The sequence below is a fragment of the Rutilus rutilus genome (assembly GCF_951802725.1).
Source record: "Rutilus rutilus genome assembly, chromosome: 1".
NCBI lineage: Eukaryota > Metazoa > Chordata > Actinopteri > Cypriniformes > Leuciscidae > Rutilus > Rutilus rutilus.
The window spans coordinates 50,954,288-50,968,143 of NC_140209.1; the positions used below are offsets into that span (position 1 = coordinate 50,954,288).

At 36.8% G+C, this 13,856-nt stretch overlaps 1 protein-coding gene across 1 annotated transcript; it reads left to right on the plus strand.

The window, feature by feature from the left end:
- Positions 1–1,186: 1,186 nt before the first annotated feature.
- On the plus strand, positions 1,187–2,610 carry hoxb13a (homeobox B13a). Its single transcript, XM_084384771.1, has 2 exons — positions 1,187–1,869; positions 2,244–2,610. Exons 1-2 carry the CDS (start codon positions 1,206–1,208, stop codon positions 2,489–2,491), a joined length of 912 nt encoding a protein of 303 aa, XP_084240897.1. The 5' UTR covers positions 1,187–1,205; the 3' UTR covers positions 2,492–2,610.
- Positions 2,611–13,856: the final 11,246 nt, after the last annotated feature.

Consider the following 13,856-nt stretch of genomic DNA (forward strand, 5'->3'; position numbering starts at 1 on the left):
GCTTACACTCGAGTTTGGATTAAATTCACTCGAATTTTGTTTTCAGTTGTTTTATCTTCTTCACCGGATCTCAGTTTCCAGAAGCAAAATGCTAATAGCGAGTGTCTTGTTTAAAAAAAAAAAAAAAAAAAAAAAACTGATAGAATGTGAAATAAAAATAGGCGCACAACTCGTTTATCTAAAAACCTTTAAACACCTTGCAAACTCTGTAATAATAAATTCTATAATTTGTGATTTGTACAGCTGCAGTTCTCATTCTATATTAGCGATAGAGACTTTTGAATAACAACCGAGGGAACCGTTTTGAAAGTGGATATTTTGCCTCTTTATTTCAGCGGATTGTGTCTTTCATAAAATGTTTCGAGGCGTTGTTCAATCTTATGTATGAGACAAGTTATGATTTTTCATTTTTTTATGGTAATGATAAATAATTTATACATCTGGCACTGCTGATTATGGGCCTTTAAAATATCTGTAATGATTTAAAGGCATTTCAACGTGTGCTTGGCCAATGTGCAATTACATCCTACATAAAAAGTATGACCCATTTAAACATTTCTATTGCTTTTTGCAGTGAGATGTTGGGAGAAATTGTTATAGTATTTGATGATCAGCAAGGGAGCTGCCATGAATATTTCTATATAAATTATATTATTTCATGTAGCAAGTACGCGTAGCGCGTAGGCATATTCAGTGCGTAATATGACATGAACGTGTAGGCTGTAAGAAATAAAAAACAAAATCCCTTCATCATTGCCTATATTGTGATGATATTTGTTGAACAACATAATTTAACTTAAAATGTATATTCTTTCAATGACTTAACATCAAAATAACAAAGAGCATCAGACGTAGCTACGCTACATAAGTTTGTTCCCCACAAAACCAGAGATGCGATGAAATGCTCAGTGAGTTAAAGAACAAAAAGTGGATTAGAGTGGATTAATGCATAAAGGCAATGCAAGGCAAGGCAGCATTTGAAGATAACTTTTACACATTTAACTCGGTCTTGACCAAAAAAATCTTTGACATTCTTCAGTCAAGGTTTATTTTATGCGGCACGTGGTACAGCTCTTATCCAATGAAGGCACTGCAATGCAGACTGTAGTCCATTGCGTCAATGCAGCTGTACCAATGTAACTGAGTGTCCTGCTTCGGACTTTAGTCTTTGCAACATAATTTTCCGTCCGAATGGTGAGCGTGCTATGACCACCTCCCTGGTCCTGAATCCTCGCTGGGCGGACACGGTTATGTTTGTGTATGAAAACAACTTGGATGAGCTGAAGAACATGGAGGGTCTGGTTGGAAGTGGCAATTTTGCAGCCAACCAGTGCAGGAATCTGATGGCCCACTCGGCTTTGAGTGGCCACCCGTCTAGCCTCGTCCACGGCTCCAGCTATTCCACTGTGGACGTATCGACTTCAAGTTCTGCAGAGCCGGGCAAGCAGTGCACACCCTGCCCAGCGGTTCCACAGGCCTCGTCCACCGGTCCCATCCCGTACGGCTACTTTGGCAACAGCTATTATCCTTGCAGAATGGGGCGGGGTTCCCTCAAGTCCTGCACGCAGCCGAGTGCACTCAGCTACTCTGCAGAAAAATACATGGATACCCCGGTCACATCTGAAGAATATCCCAGCAGAGCTAAAGAGTTCGCCTTTTACCACAGCTACCCCAGTCCCTACCAGTCCATGGCCAGTTATTTGGACGTGTCAGTGGTACAGACGCTTGGAACGGGAGAGCCGCGACACGATAGTCTCCTGCCTATGGACAGCTATCAACCTTGGGCTCTGGCTAACGGATGGGGTAGTCAGATGTATTGCTCCAAGGACCAGAGCCAGGCTGGCCATCTCTGGAAGTCTGCATTAGCGGGTACGTTTTAAACTATATTTCGTCTTAAATGAGAGTGCTCAAAATATTTTTTAAGCGTTAAGGTATTGCCAAAACTCTCACAAATATCCAAGATATTACTCTTCTGGTCAGACAGAAGACATGTTTTATTTTAGATACAGGTTTTAAATTTCAGAAACAAGAGCACCAATGTGACTTCATTTTCTAAAGCACACAAATACAACACGCTTACATAAAGAAATATATAATTTACTAATCAAATAACGTCTGCATATGTCTACATTGTTAAATTGATTAACTCCGAAAATCTACAAATGCTAAAAAATTTTAAACGTAGTTTAGGTAGACAATGAATGAGCCCATTATTTAATAAAACTTTTTGTTATTCGTTCCAGATGTTGTGGCCCACCAACATGACGGGGGCTCATTCCGTCGAGGTAGAAAGAAGCGGATACCGTACACAAAAGTACAACTCAAGGAACTGGAGAAAGAATATGCAGCCAACAAATTCATCACAAAGGACAAGAGGAGAAAGATTTCAGCGGCAACCAACTTATCCGAGCGTCAAATCACGATTTGGTTTCAAAACAGGAGGGTTAAGGAAAAGAAATTCATTGCCAAAGTTAAGAACACTGCGCCATAGAGCAAAGCTGCATTTTTGTTTTTCTCGGTGACTTCAAATTAAGAAAAGCAAAAAAAGTCGTCGCGAGGACGTTTTTTGGACTGGGGGCTGAATGTTTTCTTTTCCCAGCGCATTTACACAAAAAAATAAGAAAAAAAAAAGAAGAAAAAAAATAATGGGACTCAAAAATGAATAATCTTAATAAATGGAAACATGAAAGGACAATATAGCTTGTATATAACGCACGTGCCTGCCTATATGTAACTGTGTTCGTTTGAAGTCTTTTAGTCTTCTTTTAGCTTGCATTTAAATGTTAGGTAGGCTATGTCAATTGTTGTCGTTGTTGTTGTAGTCCTATTCCTTATTACTCAATACCTGTCAGTACCTATATACTATGTTTATATCGCTTGTAAAACATAATAACATATATATCACAAACCTTAATAAATATGTTAATTCCATTCAGTGTTTTAGCAAAATAGTGTATTTATGTATTATTCTCATTGAGCGTCGCCCAATGACTCTTTTCAGTCCCCTGTTGTCAAATTACTGTTGTCATTGCTGACATTGTGAATGAAACTGACAAACAGTTTCTGACATTTTTCTGAAATTGACCAAAAAAAAGAAAAGAAAAAAAAAAAGACAAATTGCAGCACTTTATAGCATTTTGTTATCGATTTCTAGGCAGATGTGTGTAGACAACTTTTGTTTCATTTCAATTTCAATTTGTATTTATATCTTGACATTATACATCAGATTCAGCAGTAATATGAATTGTTATTAGAGCCTTTGGGAATGTAAGACCTTTATTGCTTTACAATGTGAATGCAAACACTCAGAGCGCCTTTAGAATTTTCTTTAAGATTAAAAAAAGTAAAGTTTATAACAAAAATGTTATAACAATTTGGGGCACTTATGTATCCTAACAATTTCATATACATTCATGAACACTGGTTTCAAAACTTATCTGGGATTTCCTCCTCACGGTTAGAGCTAGAGCGGGAGTGTTTTGATGTTGGCAGAGAAGGAGGGGGCGCTCGACTACAGAAGATGTAGGTACTAAATCAGCCCTTAACCTTGACCTTGAAAGTCACATGCTTAAAGATAAGAAATAGCTTTTGTCTTTCCTGAAACTATTAATATTCAAGAATACCATTCAAACTGCAACATATTCCTATCACAGTTTGCCTGGGGGCTCTTCATGTTTAAACGCAACTGTCTGTCAATTCCCTCAAGCCAAATTAAACGCTATAGTGATTTTATTCTGGTGCTGCATGCAGTAATGAACATATACTTAAGGTGCCTTCTTATAGCCGAATTATTTATATTAAGTAGTAGACTACATTAACTCTTGCGCTCAGAAATGTAAAGTTGCCTCTGTCCTCACCATTCGCAGATTTATACACGATTATCTAGTTTATAGTCTCCAGCAGGCCTAATTTACGTTTCTGCTCAAGTCCGAACAGTTTAATTGTCAGACAGTGAACAGATCCGCAGCCTATTGCCTTTGCAACCTGCACTTAATGTCGGTCTAGATTAGTAAGGGTGTAAAAGGTCTGTCGTTACTCAGCGGCTTCACGTTGTCACCTTCGGCAAGCTGTAGTCCACTTTTAAGTTGTGCTTTTCCTTCTTTATTTGCTTAGTGTACATCCGCTGCTGTTAAAGCTCGGCATATAAAGATGTATACAACGTGCATCAATTTAAGCAAAAACCAACTGATGCTGATACTGGTTTAATTTTAATTCTGGAATGAATGTAGGCCTATGGCAAAGTTCTGCGGTGGTTACATGCAAGGCGAAAAATTTAAATGCACAATTTATCATTTTCGCATCTCATCCAAGCATTAAATGCATAGGTGTCTGCATTAAAAACAAAACAAACAAAAAAAACAAGTTTTGAGCATTAATATTTAACATTAACTTCCTGGTGACGTGATTTGTTATAAATCTAAATCTAAGCTTCTGGCAAACTAATAGACTATAGTATTATGCATAGGGGTCATGTGCAAAGGCCGTATCCTGTTGTTATTTTGTGTCGATTTCATTTTTCTTTTCTGAGCATAACATATAATCACACAAAAGTCTAACAATTGTAGGATTTCTAAATGAATAAAACACTGTCACTTCTGTTGGACGCAGTAGTAGCTAGCTTACATGTATTTCGTGATCGTTTATATATATATATATATACATTATTTATTTATTTATTTTTTGCCAAAGAAAGTATAACGTTGTAGGAATTCTATTATTTTTCACACAAATGTATAAATGTAACTTGTACCTTGCTCAGACAGCTCAGGGGGCCATAAAATATCTAAGTCCTTCCTTCCACTTCTAGTTAACATTGAACTTGACAAAAGCATTCAAACAAACGGTGCGTCTGCTTTTGAGTTTACATTGTGATTTAATGGCGGCTCTTTTTTCTCTTTTGAAAACGCACAAAGCGCAGACCGCGCCCAATTTCAACACAAACAATAAAACTTCAACTTTTGTTGAGAACTAAAATTCTTTGTTTATTGTCGTCCTGCATAAGATAGGATTTATTTTCTGTGGGGTCGGCGTAAATCGAGAATCCAAACAATACATAACACGAGTTTTCGAAATGTTGAATACGTTGAAAAATAGTCATGTCTGAGAAGTAATAAAACATACTGTATACTCATACTGCAACAAAACATTTGCACAGGTCAGTATGTAGGTGAACATAAAATCTAAATGAATCTTTGAAGATTTAATTTTTTGTTTCGCTTTTTAAGGTGCTATGCGTTATAACACGTGTGACATCGACTATACATAGTCCTATGTAGCCTATATGTTTGTGTGTGTAAAATATTATTATTATTTTTTCAAATATTTTTCAAACAAAAAATGTGACAAGACAGCGACGAGATTTTGCAGTTGCTGCCAGGCGACCTATTTGTGTGAGGAATGTCAGACTCATCTCCCTCAAGTTCACGTCCAGCTCCCCTCCTCCACGTTATCTGTCGCCTCTCTAGCCCTAAAACAACTCTTCCCCCACGTCTGCATTTCGGACAGGCTTTTGTTAAGCGGCGGACTTCACAGTTGAACTTGAGACATCTTGTAAACAATAAGTAGTCTGGACCTTGTCTGGCCAGAGGTTGTCAATAGACATGTAGAGTAACGCGAGGCCTCCGGAAAAAGGGGAGAGGAAACAACTTCACACGAAAGACCCCCAAAGATGGAGAAATGTTCACGATCAAAATTGATTGATATATTGCCAGTGTTGTCATGATATATTTAGTACGCGCTTAGCCAAACGCTAGAATATTTGCATTAGCGGTCAAGTTCAATGCCTCTCTCAAATACTTAATTACTTTTCAATTATTTTTTAACTCGACAGGTTTTCCTAACAAACTGGTGTTCCGAGTGCTCGTAAACACTGTGGAAACTTTTCTCTGTTCTCTGTTCTGCTCTCTTGTCTTATGTCGTAGCAACTAAGTTTTTATGAAATTGATATTTTCAGGATGACTGAACATAACACATTTGAATAGGTTGTTTCAATACTTTCGTTGTAGGAATAGCAACCCAATCTGTATGGATGGTTATGATGATATCTTTATAGTTTAATTTCAGAATAGATGCTCTCTTTTAACCTGTAGGCCTACATGTATTTAATATGCAAACACACCCTAAGGGAAAAAACATAAACACATCTACATTCGTGTTAATTAATGCGAGACTACAGGATCTATAAAGGGTTGACCATTTTTTTCATGTCTGAGAGAGTAAAAAATAGACAGAAAATGGTGAGAAGATAGTGAGCATTTAATATCAAGCGAAATGTATTTTATCGGATGAAAATTGAACTGAAATAAGAATAAATATATAGATAGCAATTCACTGAAAGGAACATCCGTATTCACTCTGAACAAATCACTCTCTAACCTATTGACAGAAAATATTGCATTGAGGTTATTTAGTATTTCAAGTTAAGTGCATGCTTATATTACAAAATCTAAAATTCTTCTAAATTGATGTTGTTATTTATTATTTATCTCGTGTTCGTATTTAATTTTGGAGTTCTGCTACCTTATTGGCGTAGATGCTTTTCCAACAAGATCTCACGGGAAAACGTATTTTAAGAGGTGGCGATTTCGTGTGAATTCGTACGATTTGATTCCTGCAAAAACGGACGATTTTCAAGCGAACCTCAGAAGGAGCCTATTTTGCTTGTATTTTATTTATTTTTTAATCCCGAAAACATTTTAAATGATAGGCTACCACTTTTATCTACTATTTTAGAGTTACTTATTATTTTATTTGTAATTCAGTAGATTGTTGTAATTATTTGCCTGGGTTATTTTGATGATTCTGACGCGAAAAGTGAGGGTAGATTTTCAAATGCAGGGTTACGTTGACGAAATCAGTTTAACAGACGTACTTGGGTAAATGTCAAGTTGTAACTACTGCCTGAGCCATTTCAAATGCTGAACCATTAGCAAACTATTTGATTCTATTTCTCTCCATTTTTCATCATGCCTGGGAAAGCAGTAAAAATCAAAGTCCCAGAGATTTTCTTTCAATTTAATAAATTGATCCATCTGGCAAAACTAAAAGAAATCTGTTGCATTTGTATAGTCGCTATATTGAGCACTCTTTAGAGTTGCCAACATTTCCATTTAATATATCCTACGTTACTTAATTTCCTCTGTCTTGAAGTCAACAGAACCATTTACGAGCCTCCTTTTCCATTCATTCATTATCAATGCAGCTGGATATGACTTAGACCAATTAAGGTTAAAGCATTGAAATTCCGAGAAATGCTATCACGCCTAAATAAAAACCCAATACCCCTCATATATTAAATTAAATTTACAAACAAAAATAAATCAATTTACATTTTAGTTTTTGGTTATCTTAGAGAGTTCTGTGAACGGTTTTGTACTGAGAAAGGACGGACAGGTTGGGCTATGTATTTGATGAAGAATGGGATGTTTGCGTGAAAAGGTGGGTCCTGGCAATGCCCTTATTATGCACAGACGACTCATTTTATTTATTCATCTCCAAATCAAACAGTTTCATAATCAATCACACCTTCTTTTCTTTTTTCTTTTCTTTTCTTCGTTCATTAGAAGTGTATCACAAAATAGCGGCGTCTTTAGTGAATTAAATGACTGCCTAAACAATTGTTTAGGAGTCCATTCTTCATTTTAAGGCTGTGAAAAAGTGATTTAGATTAGTGATGATAATCTTACTGAACACATGATGCTTGGTCAGAGCTCTTTTCTTGGTGGAGAGAAAAACCAACACGTCTAAACAGGCTTTAACATAACTGAATGGCTGTAAAATAACCAAATGTATTGGCATGCAACATGCAACTCATGTGTGAAATTTTACAGGCCACTACAATTATGCTGACCTTATAAATCGGAGTTTTGGAAGAAACAGAGTTCTCTGATACTGTGAGCTCTAATTTATTCCATTATTTTCTGTGTCACTGAAATCATTATGGCGAGCACAATTGGTTTAGGGGCATTGCTACACTCGAGGTTTCTTTTCTTAGACGCGTTGGTTGAAGTGTGGTTTAAAACACTCCCTCAGTTGTTGTTGTTGTATTATAACCGTATGAATTTGTGTAGGCCCAATTTTATTTCTGCTATGGTTTTGCGAGGCTTGCTGACCCGAGGTCCAATAAATTCATCACGCTAATTCTACGCACATATCCACATATTTTTATATAACTGCTCCCGGCTCGAAGTTCAGACGTTAGAACACCCGGATGGTTTGTGCAGGGATCTGTAATGGGCAGCTGCATAAGCCCGTTGGCATTCCAAGGATGCGATCCAGATGTGACCATCCGCGCGCTTATATGTGACTGTACCATCTGCTGTTAGGTGTCGAGGTAAAAGCCATGGCTAATTGACCTCGATCGCATTTTTTAATCACATATTTCAGATTTTTTCAGTAGGCTACAATTTTTCAAAAAGCGTCATCAGGAAGGACCACCCCTAGCCCCGCCCCCAAACCTACCCATCACTATAGGGTCTAGAGTAGACAAATTGTACGAAAACATACGAATTCGTACAAATTAGCCACCTCGTAAAATACGAGCTGCTGTGAGATTGCGTTGGATGAACACATGCATCTTGGGCTGCTTTTATAAGTTTTAATTAAATTAACAGCAATATTTATGAAGGGTATCGGTGCTTCTCCATCAGTGTTATTCACCCATCATTTCCCCCTGGTTTTAGGGATACGTTATGGGTTAGGTTTAGGGGTAGGGATTAAATTCAGATGAATGTATTTCCAGGGTCAACAAAATATGTTGATCCAGGAACATGCCTTGGCAAAATCAGGGTGACCTTCAGGGTTCTCATGGTGTGAATCACATCATAAGCACTCATAATATAAGACTAAGAATATAATGTTCTTCATTTTGTGTTCAGCAGAAGACATACAATGCATAGCCATACCTACAAGTTTGGGATTAAATGATGTTGAGTAAATGACGACAGAATTTAAATTTCAAGGTCTACTTTGTAACACGTGATCTATACGTGTTCGGGGGGAAAGTCGTTTGTAAACGGAAGATGACATTAAACTGTGTGCCTTACTCTTTAATTTAGTAAAGTTGAGGAATGTGCAATGTTGATGAATTTGCGTGAACATTGCTGACATCTGCTGGTAATAGATTGTTACTCCTGAGGTTGTCTCATTCCGATTTAATGAACACTCGGCTTTGCTTTGTGTTGTGTTGTGGAATGCAATGTCAGTTCATTTTAATTTTGAAAGTAACGTTTGTCTAACACTATAGCCTAAGATGCCTCTGTCGGAGAACGCAGAGAGAGAGAGAGAGAGAGCAAGGGAGAAATGTACTAGGCTACTAAAGTAGTCAAGAGATGAATTCTTGGAGGTTTGCCCTTCACAGTCCAGCAAGGTCACACCAGATTTCATTGTGGAGCCTCTGATTTGAACACGACTCTGAATTTTACGATTCTGAAAAAGGCGCTCAGTCTCTCGGTGACGACACCCACTGCGGGGTTTACGGGAAGCCTCTTTATTGAATTGTTCTCGCTCTGATAGTCATCCAGGACATTGGGCGTGTGTTCTTTGACTTAATTGTCTATTGGCGGCTGTAAAGCGTCACTGAAATACACAATAATAAAAACTTCCATGCCCATTGATAGAGATTGTCTGTTCGCATATAAATGAAATATTAAATTCAAAGCTTTATTAGAAATGCATTTTTTAAAACTCAGTTTACAATTATTAATTTAGGCTATGATCAGATAAGCCTATAAGCTCATTTTTCACAACTCCGCTTTTTAAGACTTTTTTTTTTTCTTCAATATTTAATTTTTCCATCACTGATACCTCTGTTAATTCGATAATTATTTAAAAACACAAAAATGAGATTCAGACCATTCATAACGTTAACTTCTAGCTGTTAAATGAGTTCACTTGTCAGTACAAGTTAGGTTCACTCCAACCGCTTTTTCCGCGGGTATGAAGTCAAATGATGACATTATAATACAGTTTGAGAAACATGCTGACAGAAAATGTTCAATCCCTTTGTCTCCATCTTTGTCATCGTGCTTGCGTAACGTAAAGAGAACTTTTAACTGAAATTATAGTGCAATAGCTCCATCTTGTGGTCATTATATGAAATGACACTGTCATTTGGACTTTTTCGGAATGCTGAGTGTAAGCTTTTTGGACGTGTCCACTCCAATGGCTGTTGCATGTGCCAGTGTTTTCAATATATACTTATTCTCATTCCATTTTAGCCGGCAGAAAAAAATAAATAGAAAATAATTAGAAGCACTGCACATAGCCTATCATGCCAGTAGCAATAGCGAATTATTGCAAACACATTTGCATAGACTAAAAAGTTTAACATCCGCTTTGCGTGCATTTTAGCACATTTAGCCACTATGACAGCGTGCAGTAGTGTCTGATGTATAGTTTATGGAATATGTTTGGCCATCTAGAACCAGTCCCGCATATACAAATCTTGGTGCAGCACATGGCATCTTATTAAGCACTGGTTTCTTATTAATCTTTGACAAGGATACAAAAACTTACTGACATAATAGGCAGACTATCTAAGTCAAATTCAACTGGAGCACAAGACAGAAAAGATCTGTGATTCCTTTTAAAGAATTAAAATTTTAATAATTTAAAAAGGCCAGTTATCTGGTTTAGAGCTTGACACGTGAGTGATGAGGTTAGGGAATGTCTGCATTGGTCACAGCTGGTGGTAATATAGAGCAGTGTTTAGTTTCTCTTTGGCTTATGGATATGGTCTGCAGCATCCTAAATCATAAATGTTCACATCCAGCAGAGAGGGAGGCACCCAGTGCATTTTTTCCCAGTTGTGTCAATAGAGGGTCTTGACTGGCTTAATGCTCGTTTCCCCACAACTCTTTTAGCACCATTCAGTAGCTTGGCAGCAACTCAAAGTGGCATGAATATGTTATTGTTTTCAAATTTTAAGCAACAGTGCACTTAAAGACAAAGAAACAGAATAGGGTTTGATTACTATCTTCATACATTCAGATTAACTGTTTATTGGAAGATTCCATTCGTTTTAGGTCAACATTATCTCACGTATCTGGTTTTAATTTGACTGTTTCACGTTGCTTGGAAAGCATAATGCACCACGCAACATAAGCACCATCTTGACGTTTCTTTGTGATTACGCTGCCTCCTACTGGCGAAAGAAACTCAAAACCCAACAAGTAGCCTATACGCTTTGGAGGTGTTTACAATCGTAGGATGAAAAAATGAACCAATAGTGTAAGGTAACTGTTTTCCTGATTCCAAAGGTCAGAAAGATTAGCAGTTAAAAGGGAATGATTTATGAGAAGCACATTTAGAGAACAACATTCTGCAGTGCGATAAACATTTGATTTTCACAAATATCGCTTGAGTAGCCTAACATTACAATTGAATTAGCCTACACTATTCACTATTTTATAGTATTGCATTATTTCCTGTTTAATAGTAGGCTAAGACATTGGGGGAACCTCGTAATATGTGCTCTTATATGCATTTGTTTAATTACTTTTCAAGTAATTTTCTTTTCAAATAAGCCCAATTTGATTATAATTCATAAAAATAACAACAACATATAGCCTATGTTCCATTTTTTTGTGTGCAATAATTGCCATAATATTCAATGCTAGCCTTTTTAATTTTTCTTGATTTTTTCGTCCTCATGATTTAGTTGAACGTCTCTGCACTAATTCCAAAGCGTTTAAAGTGTTTAAAAACGTTTATATTCAAACGGATATATTCACCGAAGACAACAGGGAGTACATCTGACATTCATAAATGAAAACACGCTGCTATGATCAGATATATATATATGTAGCTTAATGCATTTGAACTTGTAATTGTTTGCAGAACTGGCATGGATACAGTTGTAGGTTTGTCTCATCGCCAAGATATTCGCCACGCATCTTTTGAGAATTACTTGCAAAACATTAATGGTCAACGTTTTGTCTCCAGCCTCTGCACAGATGTTTGGGAAATTATCTATTTTCTGATTCACATTGACAAATCCTTCCTCGCAGCCAATTACTCTGTGGCGCAGTTTTTAGGTTAAATTTTGTATGTGTGTGTGTGTGTGTGTGTGTGTGTGCGTGGGTGTATAGCTTACCACCAGTCTTGCATTAAGGTGCAGGTTATTTATAAAATGACACTATAATGCCTCGAAAACATGATGCGTGGATTCGAAGTTCAACATATGTCGCTCTAGTCTACACACAATGCATGTGTGCATTTATTAAAAAATATTTTGTAGCCTATAGCCTATAGTCCAGTCGATATTTCCCATTCTTCCTGCACCTTAAACAATATCTGCTGATCCGACCAAAGAAACTGTTAATTATTCAACCACAATCTTGAACTTTAAGAGTAAAAAACAGAGTTAGCCCACTCCCTTCTCCCCTACACACACCAGACACATGCTATTTAGAGACGGCTTGGCAGTAAAACTTTACAGCAAATGGAGTGGCTTGGTTGTCATGGCTACAGTTATACGAGTTTGACCGAAGATCCTCTCACCATTTGGAAGGGGCTAGCGATTCTGGTTGTGATTATAAAACTGGAATGTGTAGAATATAGGAAAATTCGACAAGGTTCCCTTTTTTTCTTTCTTGCTATTTGTTAGTGAAAAGGAGTCGATGAAGAAAGGCACACGGTCTCTGGGATGTTCTTAAAAAGCGTAAGGCATGCCAGTCAGAAAATGTTGAATAGTTTTAGTGCAGCACTCCAGACAAAAAGTAAACAATTGCTCGAGACAGGTGATGTCAACGTCAAACCTGCAAGCAATCATTAGAGGGACATGGAAAGCCAAAGGCCTTCTCCCGCCGAAGAAGCGATTTGGATTTATGAAAACCTATTCCATTTTTCTATTATTTGTGTCCAGTTGTGAAAGAAGGTCGGCTTGAGAACAATGTAAGTGTAGGCTACATTTTTACATGCACTGTTTTGTAAATTATTTATTGTATATTTTTACAATTGTAGCCATGTCCAGATTATGAATGTGGGTCTGCTCTTCTGTAAATGACACATCCAGCTATTTACCTTTTTAACATGCATTTAGCTAAGAAAGATTATATGGATATGTCGGTTTTAAACGTTTGAAATATTTTTTGTGTGTGTGTGTGTGTGTATCATATGCGTCGTCAAATTAAATCTTTTTATCAACGTTTTTTTATATATATTTTCTTGAATTATCTTTTTGCACAGAAATAATTATACAATACAGAATTGCTTTACACTTATTAGGCAATACCGACTGCTGGATATTTGACATGTAGGCTAAAAAGACCTAAACGAACGACACCCGGTAGGTTTGCTTTAGAAACTATAAAGTCAATTATTAGTATTTTATTTTTAAACAAATGGACGTTGCGCGCGAACCTCAGTTATCCACAAACGGGTATCCTTTAACCAGAAACTGTAATGAAATGTTTATTTTGTCGTCTAATATCTATAGTGGTTTGTGTCATAAGCAAATAACTAATTTGGTCACAAAATCCTATCCTGAAATTGAGGAAGCACGTGCTTTGGCCTTGAGGTTCACGTGGTTTCAGTGCGCAAGGAGAGCAGTCCAGTCCAGGCCGGAATATTATTCTTATAACAATAATATCTAATAATAATATTATTCGTACTATTGTAGGCTACAATTTAAGGTGTAGTTATTTTTTTATTTTTAACCAATTGAAACATTTATGGATTTGTGGCTTGATGTTATATTTATTCACGACGCATTTAAATAATTGTTTGTTGTCTATCAACATTCTTTTTTAACCATGTGAAGGTAGTTAATCGACTTCACATCTCGTCATATTTATACAAATTGTAATTTAACATTGTTTATCAGAATCTAGATATTATATATTATATATTGTTAG

Excerpts from the sequence above, each read along its gene's own strand:
- hoxb13a (XM_084384771.1), top strand. The coding sequence starts at position 1,206 with ATGACCACCTCCCTGGTCCTGAATCCTCGCTGGGCGGACACGGTTATG. Across the intron at positions 1,870-2,243 it reads CTGGAAGTCTGCATTAGCGG|ATGTTGTGGCCCACCAACAT; the intron begins GTACGTTTTAAA and ends TATTCGTTCCAG.